This window comes from Theileria parva, chromosome 1 (genome assembly GCF_000165365.1).
Source record: "Theileria parva strain Muguga chromosome 1, complete sequence, whole genome shotgun sequence".
Taxonomy (NCBI): Eukaryota; Apicomplexa; class Aconoidasida; order Piroplasmida; family Theileriidae; genus Theileria; species Theileria parva.
The window spans coordinates 1792405-1806491 of NC_007344.1; the positions used below are offsets into that span (position 1 = coordinate 1792405).

Here is a 14087-nt window from a genome sequence, read left to right on the forward strand (position 1 = left end):
TACTCAAATCACTCTTAATAGGGGGCTTAAATATAATATATATTCAACAATTATTTATATTATTTTATAATATGTATGTGACTGTTATAATTAAATTATTCGTCAGATTCTTCTTCGTCTTCCACCTCATTAGATAAGTTTGGGGGTAGCATTGACTCATCTACTCTTCCCATTCCCTCATCTTCCTCTTCTTCATCCTCATCTCCTTCCTCCTCATCTGTGGTTTCATGGAGCTCAAGAAGGTCCTCCAGGTGTTTCTCGTCATCTCCAATTACAACCACTTCGCACTTCTGCTTAAAGTCGCCTCCGGCAAATGATTTAATATTCTTTTCAATCACTTCCAACGTCTAAACTCATTTATTCATGCTCGTATACAACTTATACTACACTGTTTAACTGTAATTATATTTAAATGTGTATATTATATTCTGATTAAACCTGATTCATGAGTGCCAGACCAGCTTCCTTGTCGAAACAGGATGTTAAAATTTCATATTGTGGAGGAGCAATTAATCTTATTGAAATCTACGAATTTATTACACACTCATATAAATGTGTTGTGTGTATTACCTGTGGATCTAACAGTTTGGCTTTTCCAAGTGACATTTTAACTGCGTTGATACCTTCAGGCCCGAAACACCATACATCAACACTACATCTAAAACAATTGTAAGATTGTTAACAGTTACATATTATAAAATGCTTAATAGGGGATTGGAGTGTATGAAACAACCTTACTAAATAGTTAAAAAAGCATTTAGTTACACATAGTTTCATATTTTTATTCCGACTCTTGGCGCCGTTAATATTCATTAACAGGAATTTGAAGTCGGACTCTTACATTATACTAACATAATAATAACTAAATGTGAATGGTTAATACTTAAGTTTAAGAGCCTGGGGGACAAGTCTTAATTGTATGTCTTGTAAGAGTGAGTCGATGACTTCTTGTGATATTGATATATTCTTAAATACATTCTCTTTATTAGAGGCAGCCTCCTATAAAAAAATTAATTCTACAAACCTTAGTAAGTAGTAGGAGTAACTGATAAGTAATAACTAAAATTAGAATTACCTTAAGCGCATCAAGAGCATGTGGATATGCTTTATACAGTGGCCAAATACATTCCCTATTCAACTCCTCAACCGATATTCCGTGCTTCTATACACAACATTAATACGACAAATTTGAACATAATTGAGTATGAATACACAGAAGTATGTAACATACTTGGGCAATGTGTCTGACAGTTTGATGTACTTTTTTAGATTTTGAAAACTTTTCTTCACATTTGATAATGTCCTCAGGAGTGACTCTACGCTTGGACAAATCTATGTATCCCTTTAAGGGATCAACTCTCAGAACCAAAACTACTTCGTGTCTTCCAATTTTGACCAATTTGTTTATACTACGATAGCGCCTTTTACTTAATTCATTCAGTAAAATTAATCCTAAGAAATTATTATAAAATTTAAATTGAATAATAAATTGAATCTAAAATACCTTCACGATCATCATATTCCAGTAATGATACATACACTCCTTGATTTTCAATTCGATTAACTTTGACCATGACGAGATCCTCTGGCTCAGGGAATTTTTGTTCGTAAAAACGACAATCGCCCAAATTAACTTTACTAACGGGAGGCATTTTCAAAACCCAATTATATAATAATAGTTTAACTGATTTAAAAAAATTAATAATACTCCAATTGTTTAATAAAACAAAAAATTTATTGGTTCAGAGAAAAATAATAATTATAAAAATGACTCAGTAACCCAACAGTATGAAATAATACACATTAGTAAAGTAAAAATACGATATTTAAAGATTCCTTTAATTTTTATTATATTTAACCATTCTACTCTTTATTTTGTTTTTTACTACCCTTTTAATTATTGTAAAACACAATGGTTTATTCCATTTTATTGAATAAATTCACAAATAACTGTATGATTTTTACATTTTGTGTAAACTAATTATGTATATTATTCTTTATAACTTGCTCAATAAAGCTTCTATATTGTGATGATAAGGAATATATTTTATAATATTTGTTTTAATAGAAGGTTTGAACTGAATTCACTTAAAAAATGGAATTCTACACCAATTTTAAGAAATTTAAACAATAACCAAAGATTAATCCTTTCAAGATCATTTTCGACAGCAAATACAGAAAATAACACCAAAGATGAAACCATTACCATATCCTACGGTCCCAAAGATACTCTTTTAATCACAGGGTAACTTTAACACTATTTACTAATTTTTCAGCACTTCACCTAGAAATACTATTTTTAGATATAATATAAAAGAAAATGAGTTAAAAGACCATATTAAAATGTTGGAGGAATCACTTAAACTCAAGCTTATGACATTGGACTTTTATTCTCCAGATATCGCAAATTCATATTCAGGTATCATATTCATAATATTATTTACTTCTTTACAATGTTATTGATGTAATTACATGATTATTATTTAGATAATGTAATTAGTGCTGATTTTATGTTAGAGTTGGGTATGGTACAGCATCAATCACTTGAACATATAAATAAAGCCAAGGAGAATTATATAAAATCTTATGAAATTTGGAAGAAAATTAAAGGCCATAACTCAAGAGAGGTTGCTAACGTATTATGTTTACTCGGTTAGATTCTACTTTCAAAGTGATTTATTTATTTTCTCTACACACACCATTACGCACATCTCTATATACTTATAACTATGTAATCCAATGTAGGCGTTGTAATGCGTGATTTGGGAGAGATTGAAGCATCAAAATCAACATTACTGGAATCTCTATCAATTGAGTAAGAATGTTTCTTTGCATATGGCTGTAGTACGCATCTTAATACTCCAGAGAGTAACTTATGTTCAGTATATTCGTTAAACAACCTCGCCAATATATCGCATTTACAAGAGAATTATAATGAGGTAATAAATCCGCAAACACTACCAGTTTAGGCCTGCGAATATTATGAAGATGCCATAAGAATATTACTCACAGCCACATCTGGTGATATTAACCACCGCCTCATATCACTACTATACTATAATCTAGGTATTATAGTTATTGTTATTTCTTAACTACCATTAATATCCACTTGTTTGTGTAATTTAGTTTGATTATCTGTGTTATAGGATGTTCATACTATAGAGTACCAGATATGTACAATGCAATGATATCACTCAATAGGGTAATGAAACAAATGAATGTATACTTTCAGGCATCTGAAATCATAAGTAGAATTGGTGACCCTTGTAACATACTGCATAAAATCAGCGATTTGCGGGAAGAAATTAATGGAATAATTTCCAATCAATAACATACCACGATATACAAACTATTTATAAGATTGTATATGACTAATGAGTACATGATACGATAAATTATTGGAGCAGGGATAAGTGTTATTCAACGCATCTGTAGGTGTAAAGCCTGTATCTGAGGAAACGGCCAGTATCTTCAAACTCAAGAGAGCAGCTTTCGTTTCCGTCGCATTTATCCTTGGCTTCTCCGTAAAAAGATTCAACAAAACCCTTATTCGTCAGCTTTGGACCATAGATAAAGGCTGTTACGGTCTTGATCTTGCGATCCTCAGGACACACTGGCTCCAAAGGAACACCCCTAAAACCAACCAGAGTCACTTCCTCACCCTCTTTAACAGCAGAACCCTCATTCTCTATACGGAATATAAGGAAGAAATTACTAATATTATATTTATCTGAGTTATTTGGGATAACTAGTGTAGGGGATACGGATGCAGAAAAGAACGCCATTGAAGATGGATTTCCCTTGATAAGCACAAGTTAGACCGTCTTCAGTTTTGAAACGATCTTCGCCTTCTTCAACCTTGTTAATAGATAAGGAGCACTTTTTCTTTTCGTTAAAAAAGGTCTCACAATATTTGTAGTAGGCCTTTATCAGAGGGTTAGCGGATACCTTGTTGTTCTCAGCAGTGTCCTGGCCGGCTCTTTTATCAGCAGGTACGTGGTCAGCAGGGAACCAGACCTTAGTATCGTCACTAATGTTATTCACATCAGCCTTACAAACTCCGTAGGCCTGGAGGTAATAGAAACTTGAGTTGTCAGGACACTTAACGAGGTCCAAAGGATTCCTCCCATCAACCAAAAAATCTAAACAGTCATAAACAAATATAAGTAGAAAAAACAACAAATATGTGTATATAATGTAAAAATCTGGGAGTATTGTAGATGTGTAGAGAAATTACTGTCAACACGAACGACCCTTTTGACAACTAAAACATTATTAAACCAAGAAAATATTATTTAAACATTGTAAATATTAATAAAATAAAATGTGATTGTGGATAAAGTTATTAGTTGAAAGATACCTCCGTCAACCTGATGTGTAAGTTTAATGTTGAGAAAAGTGATGACGTAAAAAAGTAAAAACATTGGAATCTTGCCTATTGTTGCCATTTTGTTAAAGTTGTTCTTTTACATATTTGGTCAGACTTAAATAAAAATTTTCCTTAAAGTCATAACTGTGAGATGTAAAAATCGCTTGTTTAAATTAATTTGCACAAAAACTATAAAATTATAACAATAAATAAATTAAGAAATATTTACGATTAAAATTTTGAGTCAAATTATCACTGGAATTCTTTATTTATAATACTACTGTGCTTGCACCTTGATTCCATACTAGGTTTATGGGCTTTTTTTAGATCTAAACCAAATTAACGGCTTATATCATATACAATACCCTTAAAATAATACATAAAGTATAAAAATCGAGTAAATTAAGTTAAAATTGAGAGTAAAGTGCTGGAGATAGAAATAGCACTGACACACTGGATTCCATCAGGAATTTATTATTATATTCCAAAAATAATCTTTTTGACTGTTCTTCGGTCTCATATTCACACACAACAATTGAGGAATCTGGCTTAAATTTGCCAACTACTTCACTATATCTTTGATCTTGCAACAGCTTATTACACATTTCCTCATTTAACAATTTAATATCGATAATTGTACCAAATTCTGTTAAAACCTCCTCTAATTCATCCAACTCAACCTTCCTATTCCCTTTAAATAATATTATACATATTCTACTCAAATCCTTTTCGTCTATTTTTACCTCATCCTTAACCTTTTCCACGGTAGTTGGAACATTAGTTACAGTATTATTAGATATATTGGCATTAGGTAAGGTGATTGGAACAGGTTTGTTAGGAGCATTAATAATGATGGCGCTGTTTTTACCTATAGATTTAGCTACTAGAGGCGTTACCATTCCTTGTTCATTTTTACCCAAACCTTGTCCTTTCCAGCCCATTTTCTCCATCATTTTCAATGCAACAGGCTGTTCAGTCTTTTTAGGCTGTGTGGTAGCTGTTACACTCTGTGTCGTAGGTTTTTCTGTGTATACTTCTGATTTTTTCATGGCTTCTAATCTTATCTTTAACATCTCGTCGCCTACAATAAGTATATAGTGGAATAAAGTAATACCTGAGAGTGGAGCGTGACTTGGAGTGTTAGGAGTCAGTTGAATAGGCTGAGGAGTTTTAGTATGCGATTTAATTGAAAGCAGTTTTGTCACCTTTTCATATTCATTGGGGTATCTCGGGTCATATTCATCATTAAAATTATAATTTACATTATTTCCCAATCTGTAACCAACCGTATTGGCCTTATTAACAGCATTAGGTGTATTCTGAGAAGGTTTATGGCGTTTAACTGTATTTGGTGGGATATAAAGCCTATGAGTTAGCCATGAAGCGGTACTTCTAGAAACACCTTCACTTGTAGAATCTACATCACCAGAATTTGTCATTAATCACACTGTTAAATTATTTTAAAAATTTAAAAAATAAATTTATTATAAAAAACGTAAATAAAATTAAAAATAATATATTAACTGTAGAAAGTATACATGGTGTCAAAAATGAACTATTGTGTAAAAAAATCAAATTACTAAATAAACGTTTTACAAATCTTTATAGGATTGCTTTAATTTATTAAAACACTTTTCTTCTAACTGTTCATCTTCCGATTCATCACTATACAGGGGTATACACATATCTATAACATACACAGTATCTGTATGTGAAGTTTGATCACCAATAAATGTACTATGTTTCACGTCACAGTATAATAATTCATCCTAAATCAATAATTAACAGCCTAATTCAGTGTACCGGTTGTATTGATGATGATTTGTTTGTAAGAATGACCATATAATATGGGTGATCCGTAGGTCCAAAAGTATCATTTACCGTGCCCAAGATTGTTCTATCATCTTTACATATTATTGAACCCAAATCTAACACTCCACTACCCTAAAAATATATTTTACAATTGTATTGATATGATAGAGTAAATATTACTGGTGAAGAGTGTATAATGAGAATATCATCAAAGAATGATTTACAGGTTCCAATTCTACTAATCGGCAATTCTTCAGATACCTTTTCGGGCAAATCAACAGTATCAATTATCTAAAACAATAATATAATGTTATATTATATTATTATATGTATATATTTAATGTTATATAGTGATAGAACCCTTAGATTATCTAGTGGATCCTTAAAATCAGGGGTTAATTGTCTGAAAAAATAAAATCATAGTTTTAAAAATACGCTGTATGAATTTGATTTGGGGATAAAACGTCCTTTAGTGACTCATATTCAACATCGGAATCTGAAAAATCAATATCCTCGTTTTCAAGATTGAGTTGCGATAGATCTAATCCCAGAGGTTTTGACCTAAAACAGATTATTAAGAACGCTTTCATAATTTTTATAAAAAATACGTTAATGTATCAATAAGGTACGATTTGGGGATATTATTTTTAAAAGTTTTTAGTTCATTTATTTTAGTATATTCGTTCTGAAAATTATTTGGTGTGTAAAGTGAATTACTGTGGCAAAATGAGACACAAAGGCCAGATCATCTACTTCTGTTTGGCCGTCAATTACCAACGACTTCTCTTTTTTCATGAATATATCAATATTTTACACATTTCAAGTTATTACTGTACAATTCTTACAATATAATAAATAACAAATCATATAATACAATTAATTATAATTAAAATAAAAAATTATTTAAAAATCATGAAGATAATTTTTTAAAATAAAAGATCATATACTACAAAATTGCCAATTATAGTGTTACAGTATCATAATTATTTAACTTTTTCTGTACTATATTATAATTTTATGTTTGAGGTTAGGAATAAATTTTTTAACATTTATTCTAACCCATTTTTTATTTCTTTAAAAAATAATTTATTCAACCCTTTTAATAAAGTATATTTTACACCTAATTTTATTATACCTATTGAGAATTCCCCTAATTTATTAAATAATAATAGAATTTACAATTTCAGAAGACATAGAGGTGGCAAAGTTAAACACAAACTTCGTAACTTAGAGAAAAAGAAGAAACGGGAACAACTTCTCAACGATCAACTTAACTCTGTAAACAATAATTAAAATTTCTACACTCTCTAATATATTTAAACGCAGCAACAACATTATATCATACTGTAAGTGTGTATTAAAATCTATAACTCCATGGAGACTATGTTGAGATGACAACACGGTTTTTACACTTGATACACTCGTACATGATTGACATTCCTTCATCGGCAGACCTGGCTTGGAATGTGGAATATAGATGAGTGTCGTGTCCGCACTTTTCACAGTTGTACTTGACAGTTTGTTTCCCTGATTTATTTGCCGTTTTGGCCTGAAGTAACTTGTTACTCGAGTATGAGCCGTAAACTGAGTCCTTCCACCATTGCTTCTCATTCTCATCAAATATGTACGCACTCCTCATCCCATATAAATATACTTTATCATCTCCTTCTTTGTCTGAACATATTATATATACAATCGTGATAGTATAGAATTACCTGTATCCATCATATTATAGTAAGAGTCTGACTGATTTTTGGTAAAAATTGGTGAAATGATTGAATCACAGTTTTCACACTTTAAAAACTTATTTGGTTTGTGTCTGGGTTGATCTTCAGTTGAATCATCAAAGCCGAAGAACATATGGGTGTTTTTAAAATCTACAAACGAACCACAGTTTCTACAACCCATTGATACTAAATAGTCGTATCCTAATTCTACATCTGGATTATCAGAATCTCCTGAAGAAGAATGAGTATCATTAAAATGAGTTGATGTTAATTTGAACTTCAGGTCGGTGATATATTTGCCCTTGAACTGAATTGGACTTTCAGAGTAAAGGTAGTTGACCATATCAGAGGCTTCATTGACGTTGATATTGGCGATTTGTTGCGATACTAAAGGGTCAAGAGGTGATATGAAAATCTCTTCACCTCTTTCACATGATTCATACAATTCATCCATTTGTATATAATTTTATTAAAATATAAAATTTAATAACAATTAAAATAAATTAAAATAATATTTATAAAAATAATAAATATATATAATAATGTGCAATAATAATATGTAATGTGATTCTATAAAATAAAATATTTAATATATTAATATGTTGATTGAATATGTAAAAAAAATATATCACCAAATTAAATCAAGCCATTATCATAATAATAAAAGAGAAAGATTATTATTTTTTGTTCTTTTTTACTTCCTTGGTGTTATTTCAAATAAGCCTCTTCACCTCTTTTGCTCATATTTTAAACTTCTTTTATACACATTTGTTTATAAAATTTTAAGGTATAAAAATTCAGAAGATTTCAATGGAGAATATAAACTCGTTCTATGCGTTAGAACAGGTATCTTCTACACATTATATAACATGATCTTACCATTTTCCTAATCATTTGAACAGATAGCTATCCTTTATTTATTCATTATAACAATGTTAATGTAATAGATTTATGCATGGGTAAGGGTAAAATAGCAGCTCAATGTGGTCATGCCTCTATTGGAGCTTATGCAGATTCCGTTAGGAATAATAATCCGTATGTATATAAATGGTTCAATGATGGCCAAAAGAAAGTTGTTTTAAAAATCAACGTATTTTCAATATTATTCCAGTTATTTACAATGTTATTAATAAATATTTGATATAATATTTTATTAATAGGATTACGATGAAATGAGAGAGATAAAAAAACAAGCAAAATTAAAAGGTGTAAACACACATGTGACTATAGATGCTGTAAATTCTATATTTAATTAATTTTGTTTAGGGAAGGACACAAATTCCTTCCGGATCTTGTACAGTTATCGCAGTAGGCCCGGGTATACTTTACACATCCATTATACTATAAATATAAAATTATAAATATCACCATATAACAATATTAAGTTAATTATACTGTAGTAGTGTATGTGTATGCCATATCTTGATGTTGTATAGGACCTGAACCTCTTTTGGATAAAATTACAGGCCATCTTAAATTGTTGTAATATTCTAATATTTTAAATTTTGTTATACAATTATATATATTAATTACAATAATTTACTGTCTATAAATTTCTATTCCACGCCCGATATCTAAATATCACTTTATTTATTTTGTATCCTTTTGTTTGCCCACAATTTTATCCTTCAGCATATTTATTTATGATTTTTAACAATAATTTATGAAAATATATCATTTACCACAATTTTTTAATATTTGACACTCACTAAATTATCACCGTATAAATATTTGAAAATTTTACTTTATAATTTATTTTTCACTGATGAATTTGAATAGAAAACTAGGCAAAGTTGTGGCCAAATTCTCAGCTGCTACCAAGTCTCGCTCTCTTGCTCCTACGTACCGTTACACTCAGATACAGAAAGGACCAGGCTTTTTCCAGAAGGTATACCGTAAATTCATAGCCCCTTGGTACTTTAGAGCCATTTCAGGCCCATATGAACGCTGGCATCATGCTTGTTTAACCAGATATCTGAGAGAACACGGTAATACTTTACACATTTATGTAAATAACTGTATAAATATGGTTAGGGTTGTTGTACGACGATTTAATGTGTGAAAGAGAACCAATAATTGAAAGAGCTTTATCTATATTAACGCCAGATTTGGCAACTGCTCGTTTCAGGAGAATAGCCAGAGGTATGCAAATCAGTATGTTAAGGATATATCCTCCACTGGAGGAGCAAAATTATGATCCATTTATACCATATTTGGCGCCATTCGTTGAAGAGGCCAAGTTCCAGTTACAAGAAGAAGAGGAACTCCTAGGTTATCATCCACAGGATAGAAGACTGTTTTGCGGTACACCAGATTTTAGATTTATCTTATTTATGTTAATACAAGTATATTAATTTAATAATCCCTCAATAATCGCCTATAATGTCAATATTTTGCTTAGGTGGTACGACAGGATTTGGAGATTTGGAGCCTGGAATGCACTTTTTAGTATCATTTCCATGTATTTACGGAGGTGGTATGGGTAATATGAAAACTAAATAATCTTAACAGTTTTTAAAACGTTAAATTTTATATTTCCCAAAATTATACATTTCACATATTAATCATGGTTATTCTATGTGTTTGTTCTCTTATCATTATTTTTGAGTGAATTGTGTAATTATTTAAATGTACAATTTATGTGCATAACCGTACCCCCATCCATGAGATCTAAATAGTAATATACAGCTTAAAATTATGTAAAATAAATTTGTAGTATTAAATAGTGTAATTTTAATTTTTAATACAATATATTTCAAGTTTATGTCAGTTTTTTAATCTATGCCATTTTTAAAGTCCGTCGAAAGATTCTATAATATTCTGACTTTCCGACTCTCCGTATTTATTCAATACCTGACCATTTTAATAATTTTCATTCTTTTTTCAAAATATTACTATATCTTTTCATATACCCCTTGATGTACACTTTTCACACATTAATTCACGTTACCCATCGTTTAGCAATTTTAAAGTATTTAATCGATGGAGGAAATAAGTAATGTAGCAAGATTAGAGCGCTTGTTCCATGAGCGAAAGTTGGAGGAACTTGAGAAGGACGGCAAGATTCGTAAACCGCCTCCTCAGTTAAATGATTTCCACACTGAAACGCCCATAAAGCCGAACATTTTCGACTTTATTCCTCCCGAAATTCCACCCGAGTTTTTCGCAATTGATATTGATCAGACTTTTTACCACCCAGATGAGAACATTTTTAGTAAGAATGTTCAGGCATTTAAAAGGGTTAAGAGTTTAGGGTTCTCTCCTTTCTTCTGCACAGGTACTCTTAAATTTATCAAGAAATTATTATAAATTTACTTATTTAATTTAGAAATTTTACTTACTAATATCAATACGATAAATAAATACATTGATTAATGTGATTATAAATTAATTGATTTGAATAGGGAGGCCTTTTTCTACTTTGAGATATTCATTTGGAGATGAGTTTTTTGAGGATACGGGATACTCCGGGTTTCCAGGAATATATCTAAACGGGACGGTGATCTACGACAGTGCCGGAAAACTAATAAGCCTGACGTACTTCCCGGAAGTTTTTCTCAATGAAATCCTAGAGTTCGCAGTCTCGAACGGCGCAGAGGAACAGTTTCTGTTCTATGACCCTATGGGTCATTACTCTCTGAAGGAAGTTGATGAGAAGATACTTTACATGATCAGAACCATCAAAGTCCCGAACCCAACCATCACAACTGTGGAAGAGTTGTCGAAGAAGAAAATCATTTCAATCGTGACATCGTCGAGGAAAGTTAGACTCGAGAAATCATTCCTAGGCGTGCACTACTCGGTGAGGAATATGGGATTCTCATACCTGATGGAGTTCTGCCCCCTTGGAGTTACAAAGGCCGACGCGATTGTGACGTTAATGAAACATGAGAAGACCAGACCAGAGTCCTGTGCATTTATAGGAGACGGCGATAATGATGTGGAAATCATGGAACTCGTTGACATGTCATTTGCAGTTGCAAACTCGACGAACTTTGTAAAAAAACACGCAAAGTGGATTCTCCACCTCAACTACTACGACGCAGCCTTTTCTTACGTGATGAACCTTGTGTATAATATTAATTTGATATAATCTTATATTTTAACGCTTATCTGGACCTAGATTATTATTTATTCGCTTATTCGTCTCATATATGTTGTGTGGCTCCTAGTCTTCCCTGAAATAATCATATTTTAAATTTCTGGTTTTTTATTATTTTTTTATCAATTTTAGAAAAATTATAAAGGAGTAGAAAAGTGCCACAACGGCAAAAGGAAACCATCAAACCAACTGTATATAAGAACAACGGTATTTTATGTAAATTAATATTTAACCAAGTAACATAGAAATTAGGAATCAAATAACTATAAAATAAGATTTCTCTGTGATTTACTAACCATAAATTGATATTTCGTTGACAGAAAATAGCTGCAATACTGAATGAAAGAATCTAACAGTTGGGTATTAGTTTTAGATTTTGGATGTACCTTTTCGTCAACTTTGGTAAGGGCTGTTAGGGAACTAGGGGTCAGATGTGAGTTAGAAAGCCTTGAGAAGTTTAAGGGACTAGATAAGAAGAATTTGCCAAGCGGAGTTTTCCTGGTTGGAGGTAACGAAAGTGTCTTTGACGAGGATGTTTTAAGTGTTGAGAAGTCACTTTTGGACACTCTCAAGGGTCATAAAGTGCCCGTACTCTCACTTTCCTTTGGGATGATGTCGGTTGCAAAGTCGTTTGGCGCTAAATTGAGAAAGACCGACAACAAGGATTACGTTGTTACCAAATGTTCTTTGAAGAGTAGTGAGCTCTTTGACAGTGTGCCAAATAGTTTGACAGTTTTTCTGAACACTCTGGACAGCGTTGAGTCAGTTCCCTCGGGATTTGAAGTTATTGCGAACCATTCTGATGCCCCTGTTGGTCTTTACAACTCAGATTATAACCTATTTTGCCTTTACTTTCATCCAGAGTCCGTAGATACTGAAAAGGGAAATACAATCTTACACAACTTCCTGTATAAGGTCTGTAAGTGTGATAAAACATGGAACCTCCCCGAGTATCTTGAGAGGGAGTTGGAACGCATAAAAGAACAGTGTGGATCTGATAAGAATGTGGTTGCAGCCCTTTCAGGTGGAGTTGACAGCACTGTCTCAGCCAAAATGGTCCAGTCGGTCATTGGTGACCGCTTCCACGGCGTTATGGTCGACACTGGTCTAATGAGACATAATGAGATTGCAGAATGTGAGAAAAGGGTCAGAAAAGAGGTTCCAGGCATTAAACTTACTGTAAGACACTCTCAAAACGTATTTTTCAAAGAATTATCCGGTGTAACCGACCCTGAAATGAAGAGGAAAATCATTGGAAGAGTGTACATTGAGGAGTTTGAAAGGGCAATTAAGGAATTGGGCTTTAATGAGAAGAACTGTTTACTTCTTCAGGGGACAATATATCCGGACATTATAGAAAGTGAGCTTAATAGGCGCAGCAAGTTACCTGTAAAATCACACCACAACGTCGGAGGTTTACCTGAAAGGATGAAATTTGAACTCATTGAACCCGTCAGGTACCTGTTTAAAGAGGAAGTTCGCGAGCTCGGAAGGCTTCTTAAGATGTCAGAGGAGACTTTTAATCGTCAGCCATTCCCAGGCCCTGGCCTAGGTGTCCGTGTTCTTGGTGCTTTAACACCTGAAAATGTACAAAAGGTGCGTATGGCTGATAAGATTGTACGCGAGGAGGTTGAGAAAGCCAAGGCCGACGTTTCACAATACTTTTGCGTTTACTTACCTGATTTAAAGAGCACTGGACTAGTCAGGGGACAACGTGTTTATGGAACCACTGTAGTTGTACGGTGTGTTAAAACAAAGGATTTCGTCACTGCAAAGTGGGTCTACTTTGATTATGAAGTCTTGGACCGCATTTCCCACAGGATAACCTCAGAAGTTCCAGGCGTTAATCGTGTAGTACTTGATATTACTAACAAGGAACCAGCAACAATAGAGTGGGAATAACCACTTTACATACTTAATATATATTTTACATTTTATATACATATTACTACACAAGTGTGTTTATGTAGTATTTATTGTACTATAGTATGTATACACCATGTAGTATACTGTATATAATATACCATGTTACACAAGTATTACACAAAATCGGAGTGTAAATCATAACAAAAATTAA

At 32.2% G+C, this 14087-nt stretch overlaps 11 protein-coding genes across 11 annotated transcripts; 6 read left to right on the top strand and 5 right to left on the bottom strand.

Annotated features, from left to right (window-relative positions):
* Positions 1-42: 42 nt before the first annotated feature.
* Positions 43-1766, bottom strand: tif211 (Eukaryotic translation initiation factor 2 subunit alpha). The gene is made up of 7 exons (XM_061305087.1): positions 1505-1766; positions 1232-1452; positions 1076-1162; positions 884-999; positions 571-658; positions 439-525; positions 43-347 (listed from the first exon to the last, which is right to left on the bottom strand). The coding sequence occupies exons 1-7, from the start codon at positions 1650-1652 to the stop codon at positions 96-98; spliced, it is 999 nt and encodes a 332-aa protein (XP_061161659.1). The 5' UTR covers positions 1653-1766; the 3' UTR covers positions 43-95.
* Positions 1767-1820: 54 nt separating this feature from the next.
* Positions 1821-3864, top strand: TpMuguga_01g00854 (Tetratricopeptide repeat family protein). Its single transcript, XM_761282.2, has 8 exons — positions 1821-2245; positions 2304-2419; positions 2518-2652; positions 2746-2815; positions 2846-2939; positions 2970-3066; positions 3147-3202; positions 3233-3864. Exons 1-8 carry the CDS (start codon positions 2031-2033, stop codon positions 3329-3331), a joined length of 882 nt encoding a protein of 293 aa, XP_766375.2. The 5' UTR covers positions 1821-2030; the 3' UTR covers positions 3332-3864.
* Positions 3380-4755, bottom strand: TpMuguga_01g00855 (uncharacterized protein). The gene is made up of 6 exons (XM_761283.2): positions 4735-4755; positions 4662-4698; positions 4361-4558; positions 4238-4264; positions 3765-4142; positions 3380-3688 (listed from the first exon to the last, which is right to left on the bottom strand). Exons 3-6 carry the CDS (start codon positions 4446-4448, stop codon positions 3417-3419), a joined length of 765 nt encoding a protein of 254 aa, XP_766376.1. The 5' UTR covers positions 4449-4558; positions 4662-4698; positions 4735-4755; the 3' UTR covers positions 3380-3416.
* Positions 4756-5886, bottom strand: TpMuguga_01g00856 (G-patch domain protein). Its single transcript, XM_761284.2, has 2 exons — positions 5484-5885; positions 4756-5450 (listed from the first exon to the last, which is right to left on the bottom strand). Exons 1-2 carry the CDS (start codon positions 5806-5808, stop codon positions 4777-4779), a joined length of 999 nt encoding a protein of 332 aa, XP_766377.1. The 5' UTR covers positions 5809-5885; the 3' UTR covers positions 4756-4776.
* A 41-nt stretch (positions 5887-5927) lies between these two features.
* On the bottom strand, positions 5928-7126 carry TpMuguga_01g00857 (Gar1/Naf1 RNA binding region family protein). The gene is made up of 8 exons (XM_061305088.1): positions 6899-7126; positions 6811-6866; positions 6617-6742; positions 6542-6584; positions 6362-6472; positions 6173-6313; positions 6068-6138; positions 5928-6034 (listed from the first exon to the last, which is right to left on the bottom strand). Exons 1-8 carry the CDS (start codon positions 6974-6976, stop codon positions 5962-5964), a joined length of 699 nt encoding a protein of 232 aa, XP_061161660.1. The 5' UTR covers positions 6977-7126; the 3' UTR covers positions 5928-5961.
* A 36-nt stretch (positions 7127-7162) lies between these two features.
* Positions 7163-7585, top strand: TpMuguga_01g02840 (uncharacterized protein). Its single transcript, XM_061305284.1, has one exon. It carries the CDS (start codon positions 7199-7201, stop codon positions 7472-7474), a length of 276 nt encoding a protein of 91 aa, XP_061162018.1. The 5' UTR covers positions 7163-7198; the 3' UTR covers positions 7475-7585.
* On the bottom strand, positions 7497-8472 carry TpMuguga_01g00858 (Transcription factor S-II (TFIIS) family protein). The gene is made up of 2 exons (XM_761286.2): positions 7897-8472; positions 7497-7855 (listed from the first exon to the last, which is right to left on the bottom strand). Exons 1-2 carry the CDS (start codon positions 8360-8362, stop codon positions 7563-7565), a joined length of 759 nt encoding a protein of 252 aa, XP_766379.1. The 5' UTR covers positions 8363-8472; the 3' UTR covers positions 7497-7562.
* Positions 8466-9416, top strand: PTRH2 (Peptidyl-tRNA hydrolase PTH2 family protein). The gene is made up of 5 exons (XM_061305089.1): positions 8466-8754; positions 8856-8998; positions 9069-9143; positions 9175-9226; positions 9345-9416. Exons 1-5 carry the CDS (start codon positions 8508-8510, stop codon positions 9392-9394), a joined length of 567 nt encoding a protein of 188 aa, XP_061161661.1. The 5' UTR covers positions 8466-8507; the 3' UTR covers positions 9395-9416.
* Positions 9417-9492: 76 nt separating this feature from the next.
* TpMuguga_01g00860 (Ubiquinol-cytochrome C reductase complex 14kD subunit family protein) lies at positions 9493-10452 on the top strand. The gene is made up of 3 exons (XM_761288.2): positions 9493-9896; positions 9943-10212; positions 10310-10452. Exons 1-3 carry the CDS (start codon positions 9674-9676, stop codon positions 10408-10410), a joined length of 594 nt encoding a protein of 197 aa, XP_766381.1. The 5' UTR covers positions 9493-9673; the 3' UTR covers positions 10411-10452.
* A 143-nt stretch (positions 10453-10595) lies between these two features.
* TpMuguga_01g00861 (haloacid dehalogenase-like hydrolase family protein) lies at positions 10596-12006 on the top strand. The gene is made up of 2 exons (XM_761289.2): positions 10596-11185; positions 11313-12006. Exons 1-2 carry the CDS (start codon positions 10891-10893, stop codon positions 11999-12001), a joined length of 984 nt encoding a protein of 327 aa, XP_766382.1. The 5' UTR covers positions 10596-10890; the 3' UTR covers positions 12002-12006.
* A 104-nt stretch (positions 12007-12110) lies between these two features.
* On the top strand, positions 12111-13945 carry GUA1 (GMP synthase (glutamine-hydrolyzing) domain protein). Its single transcript, XM_761290.2, has 2 exons — positions 12111-12217; positions 12256-13945. Exon 2 carries the CDS (start codon positions 12350-12352, stop codon positions 13910-13912), a length of 1563 nt encoding a protein of 520 aa, XP_766383.1. The 5' UTR covers positions 12111-12217; positions 12256-12349; the 3' UTR covers positions 13913-13945.
* Positions 13946-14087: the final 142 nt, after the last annotated feature.